The sequence below is a fragment of the Chroicocephalus ridibundus genome, chromosome 4 (genome assembly GCF_963924245.1).
Source record: "Chroicocephalus ridibundus chromosome 4, bChrRid1.1, whole genome shotgun sequence".
NCBI classification, from domain to species: Eukaryota; Metazoa; Chordata; class Aves; order Charadriiformes; family Laridae; genus Chroicocephalus; species Chroicocephalus ridibundus.
The window spans coordinates 67,036,386-67,042,385 of record NC_086287.1 but is presented as its reverse complement, the minus strand read 5'-3'; the positions used below and the strand labels follow the sequence as shown (position 1 = coordinate 67,042,385).

Here is a 6,000-nt window from a genome sequence, read left to right as displayed (position 1 = left end):
GACCCAGCCCGGAGTCCTGGGCAGGGGCAGCGGTGGCCGCAGCTGGGCTGGGGACGGTCACATCTCTCTGTGCTGGCTCCGCAGAGCCCCGCGCTGCAGACACAGCCACCCCTGCCGTCCCCTGTGCTGTGCTGAGCCCGAACCCTCGTTACGCCGCCGGGTGCACGCACCACAGCCGGCACGGGGCCCTTCCCAGCACCGCACCCAGACAGGCACATCTGCGGCCGGGAAAACCCTCCGGATCAACCAACAGCCCACGCCGTCTAGTAAAACATTTATTTGTTCAGGTGAAATAAGCTACCATGTTTACAGTTTGTGAACTCACCACTGGCGACATTTAACATGACTTGGGACTGCAGCTGCTGCCACCAGATTTTTCATCATAATTTTTAGTTCTATAAAAACCTTGGACACCAGAAAAAAAGGTATTTAGACGTAATGTGGCAGATGGGAGATGGGCAATCTGTGATCAGGGGAAGAAAGTTTATGCGACGCAGCCAACTTCGACGGCCTCTCGGTTTCAGCTGCAGCTTCAAGTAAAGGTTTCGGTGGGCTGAGCACGGTGCGACACATTAATCTTCGGTGAGTTGGAACCGTATCGTTTTCTGCCGAGTAAGAACGTCGGTGGCAACGTTTTCGGGGAGCGGAGGAGGGCAGGCGTCCTGTGGATCGGCCCCAGCTTCTGTGCAAAGAGACAAAACAGACGGTGAGGGACAAGGAGTGGGACCCGGCCCTTCCCCGCAGCCGAAGCCGACGTGCTGCGGGGCCGGTGGCACCAGGGGTGCTCGGCAGGGCCAGCCCAGGCACCGCACCGCACTCACAGCCCCGGGAGCTGCACAGCGGTGCTGCTGCTACTGCTGCTAAAGGGAAAGCCAAATAACAAAATGCCTCCCCAAAACCCACAACGGAACCAGTAAATCTCATTGCTCCAGAATCAGAGAATTTCCCAGTTTCTAGGTTTGCGTCTGTGCTCATGAGGCCAGGCTTTTCCCCGCGGCAGGGATTCCCACTCTGCACAGGGTCAGAGGGTTGCACAGAACCAAAAGCACCTGAACGGAGCAGGGGATGGGCACCAATCCAGCACCTGCCTTCGAGAGGTCTACATGCAAGAGAAAAAGCCACTGTAGAGACCGTGCAGATGTGTAACTGTCCTGCCCCGAGCTCCCACATCGTTTCCACCAGTCCACAGCATAGCGACAGCTGGTTTTCCGCAGAAGAGCCTGCAGTCCCACCGGCATGGCCACCCCGGCACGGCTTCACTTACCTTGGGGAATGCAACGCTGCAGTTGTGGTATGTAATTACAAACTAGATGCCATGATTTAAATTGATCCTTGGTTTGCTGGGGGTTACAGCTCCAACTGCCTACAGCCTCATGTGTGAAGCCAGGGCCGGGGTCTGGCAGGGTCCCTGCATCCCGCAGGCTGGTGCTGCCCTCCGCCACCCTCCCAGGACACTGGTTGTCCTCCTTTCCCTCTCCTAGGGGAGATTTCCCCTGCAGAGACTGCACGGCTTGCACACAAAACACGGCGGACGTCTCCGGAGCAGCGACCTGGCACTCCCACGGAGAACTGCAGTCTGGGGGAAACCAGCTCGGCACCAGGCTCCGCACACCGACTTGCTCTCAACTCCCGGATTTATGACAGGAATGCTTTCTGAAGTGCAGTGCTTGGAACAACCTGAGGTGACACAGCTTGCTCTAGCACAACAAATCCAGGAGCTTGCTCTGTTCATTTTCAAAGTTTCCGGTGTGGGGTCTCTCTGCAGCTGACACGTACCACGTTTGCTTTTTTTGCCTTTTAGTTTCCTTCCTTCCAAGCTATGCTTCCTTCTTTCTACAGCCGCAGCCTTCACGCCCGGCTCTTGTGAATAAATCAATTACATTAAAAGTCTACGTCAGCAAGACCAGTACGACTTGCCTTTTGTTGGGCTTATATTACTGCTGCCAGGGTGTAGGTGCTTTAGCCCCCACTAACCTGCGCATTTCGGTTTCGTGGACGTTCGTAGAGTTGTGAAAGCCAGACCCCAGCCACATTCAAACAGTGACAGTCAGCGTAGGGCGCGTGTATTCTTACGTACAGAGCTGATTTAATCTGACATTCAATGCCTACTGCGATGCACCCGCCTGCACGGAACGAAAGACGAGACTGCTGCCCGTGTCGGCAGAAGCCCTCGATGCGTGCCCCGAGGGACAATGCAGCTCCGAGGGCAGCAGCGGCGGCGGGGGCTGCAGCGCCGCAGCAGGACCCGCAGAGGGACTGGAAGCCCCGGGCAGACAGGTGCTGGGGCCGTTACTTACCCAGCACGGCCCCATCCGGCAGCCAGGCTCTGGCAGTAGGTCTGGACACCCCGACACGCAGCAGGGCACCCAGAAACACATTTGCAAAGGGGAAATACGGGATACGTGTTTTCTGTACGCAGGACCCCAGTGACTGACATTTGCTTATTTTAAACCAGAACTTTGACCAACATTAAAATTACTACGTTCCTAGGGAAAAGGCGCTGAGTGATTTCGTGGCTGTTAGTGCTGCTTTAGGAGAGCGAGAGCACACCCCTGGTTGCAGGCGGCACCTGGCCAGGACAGTGAACACTCTTGAGCCACTGCAACACTGACGGATGTTGCTGCTCTGCGAGCGGTGCTGCTGAGACTCCCGTTCCTCTCCAGTCATAGCAAGAGAAGCGACAGTAAGAGATAGCAGCTGTGACCATTCCTTCTTCTGGCTGCATCAGTTCCCGCGGGAAGGAGGGCGGTCCCTCTCTGTGCCGGTGCCTGCCGTGGCTCCAGGTGCGGTTTCACAGGACAGGCAGCACGGCGCCTTCTCAGGGGCACACGCGTAGCCAGCGCTGGCTGCGGCAGCACCGTTGGCCTTCATGTCTCAGTGTGGCTCCGCTGGCCCAGGATGCTCAATGCCAGGTGTCCACCTGGCGCAGTGACCGTGCTCAGGTGCCCAAGGAGGTACTGGGAGATGCTGGTGCAGTCCCGAAGCGGTGGCCAGCAGGGCTTTCACGGTCCTTGGGAGGCAGGAGCGTCCCTGTGCTGCTGGCAGCAAGCCTTGAGCCTCCAGGAGCTTTGCAGCCAGCAGGGACGGCACAATATCATGGTGGCACCCCGGTGGGACCCCTGGCGCCAGCAGTGTGCCGTGGTAGCAGCCACCCCGGGCACTGCAGGCTCCAGGCCCGTCCCAGCCAGAGTGGTGTGTGCTCAGGAGCCGTGTCCCCTCTCCCGGGCACGGGACACATGGCTGTAACTTGCCAGTTCATTCTTCATTACAGCAGGGCTGCCCGGGTGCATGGGGAGGGCTGTCAAACACACGGGAACACGCTGGCAGAAATAAAGCCACATTGGCAGCCAGAGCGGAGCAGTACCATGTATTGACTGTAAGGAACATGCCCAGAACACAAGCGGAAAGGCAGCACAGAAAACAACTGACACAACGAACCTGTCACCCAGCAAAGCCCCGCTTCTCCAGCCATGCACTGTTCCTCCCAACCCTCCTCACCGCAACGCCTGTGCTCTTGGAGGCGGATCAGGAAAAGGTGTGAGAGGAAGCATGTGCCAGCAATTTTCATAAGAGTAAACACATTTCTAAAGTAGTTTCTCCTCCGCCGGGGCTTGTGAAAGGAGACACCACCTCAGGCTAAAGCCTGGGTGAATCTGTTCCCAGGAAGCGCACATGGAGCAGCCCCGCAGGTGGGCGATGCCCCGTGGGGCAGGTCAGCATCGCCTGGGACCCAGCCACGGCCACCCCGCATCCCCAGCACCCCCCGGACAGCACCCATCACCCCCGGCCGGGAACGCTCTGCCGGGGTTTATTAAATCCTATTCTCACTTCTGAAGCATTAGAAAGCATTGGAGGGCTGCACCCCGAAGAAAGCCCTACCGATGTCATTCTGGTCAAGGGACACCTCCGCACTTTTTCTGCCTCCAACTGTTGGCAACCTCTGGTTTTGCAGAACAGAAAGGCCAGAGAATTTCCTCCTTCATAAGGCTTTCCACGCTTTGAACCATTCCTGCACTATTAGCAGAGAATTAAACCAAACGCAGGGACATATGGTCCTTCTAAGCTGCTTATACAGATGCACCGTGGACAGAACACTCAGCTTCGGTGTTTAGAAAATGATTCCTTCGAGTAAAAAATTAAAAGTAGAAAAAATAAACCTCCCTAAACCACAAGAAGCTATTAGTATTTTAGCACTTTCACGAAACTCTAGACACATCTATGTCCAATTTTAGACAACATATAAAGCATTTTCGTTTGACGTTTTCAAAATGCAGGACTGAAGCCCGTAGCCCAGCAGCAAGCCCCTAACGCTCTCCCCACAGCCCAGCACACAGGGCAGGTGATGGCTGCGGGCACAGCTCCTCGCTTCTCCCATGCGTGACGTGGCCAGACGACCAGAACCTGGGCTAACACCTCCTGCCTCTGACGGCGCACCACCCGAACAGCCAGCTTCTGGGCGTACAGCCCCTCCAGAAGAACCTTGCCTTCTACAGTAATCTAAGGAGAGAATTTTTTATTATTAATTCTTTTAACTTCTCCAGCAAGAAGCAGGTATTCTAATTTTGAGGCTTCGTTTCTTTTTCGGTCCCTGCATTTCCCAAGGGAAGTGAATGACTTTGTAAAAAAGAAACAGCTGCTTCTTTTTATGTCCCTTACACCACCCCACGCAGACTCTGTTTTCCCACGACAGGCAGCAAAGCTGCAGAGACCAACCCACGATGGCTGGGAGCAAGAGGGGTCACCGCGGAGGCCGGGACCAGGGCTGCCGGGAAACGGTCCCCACTGGCAGACGTTCCCTGCCACCACGGCTCTCAGGCCGGCCCATGCCCTGGTCACAGCCAGGGTCTCCTCAGGCATCTGCCTGGGTTACACTGCCCTCAGGAACAGCACACAGGACATAAAATTTAACTATTCCATCACTGTAATGGCCACAAAGCCCGCACCAAACCTATATTATTTGGCATCTGAGAATGCAGTAATGTTGCAGAGTTAAGCTGTCCCTAATTTAAAAATGATGACCATACAAGTTTATTTAATGTTAATCGTAGACTTTTCTTTAGAACGAGCAGAGCAGCAGCAGCACGCCTGCCACCCTCACAACACGGGGTTCTCAATTGCTATCACCTATTGCCATATGTTCATGCCCTTCCATAGCGTCCTGAAATTATTCTACCCCTCAGGCCCCGCAATCAAACAGCAGGCTGAAGATGAGACCATTGTCACGTCCCTTCACTGTGCACAGGGATTAACAAGAACTGGAACAAGCTGTAGAGCTTACAGGAAATATGCCCCAAAACGTCTAGGAAAGGAGATGACCATCATCATCCCCACCATCACTATGAGCCGCTCAATGGCCACGTGAAAGGAGATGACCGTCATCATCCCCACCATCACTATGAGCCGCTCAATGGCCACGTACGGGTCTGCTGCAGCCCTGCCCCACAGGCCGGGGGTCGACCTGCCGCCCCTGCCCAGCCCTCTGCCTGCACCCCGAGGCCCCACGCTCTGCCGGCAGCGCGACCCAGCCCCATTTCCCTGCCCCGAAGGCGTCCTGCAGGACGGCAGCAATGCCCCACATTCCCCGCAGGTGCCCACGTTTCACCAGGTGCCAGGAAGGGGACAGCTGTCCCCACGCCAACTGCCGGGATGGGGGCCAGCTCTGCCAGCCCAGCAGCAAACCAGCCCTGCCTGGGTTGGCAGACAGGGCAGACGCCTGCCCTCAGCGCTGGTGCCAGGCAGCAGCGTGTTTTACTGGAAAAACCATTGCTGTGGCAACCCCGGGCTCTCAGATGGGGCCGAGGAGGGTGCACAGAGGGCAGGTGGCCACCACCACCACCGGACCCAGAGCCAGGGGACGAGGGTGCTCGGGCACCGTGGGTTGGGCACCCTTCTGGGGAGACCCGGTGGCAGAGCCCTGATGCTCCAGCGGCACCCAGCCCAGTGAGCCGGGCCCCGGCGCAAGGAGAGGAACCCCTGGCCTCAGCATCCTCTTCCTCCTCC

The 6,000-nt window shown here is 56.7% G+C and overlaps 1 protein-coding gene across 1 annotated transcript in view; it reads right to left on the bottom strand.

The window, feature by feature from the left end:
- Positions 1 to 259: 259 nt before the first annotated feature.
- LRFN5 (leucine rich repeat and fibronectin type III domain containing 5) overlaps positions 260 to 6,000 on the bottom strand; it is a 52,181-nt gene continuing 46,440 nt past the window's right edge. Inside the window, exon 4 of the mRNA XM_063333700.1 lies at positions 260 to 682. Coding sequence (XP_063189770.1) covers positions 573 to 682 — 110 coding nt within the window. The 3' untranslated portion in view covers positions 260 to 572. The remainder of the gene's footprint in view (positions 683 to 6,000) is intronic.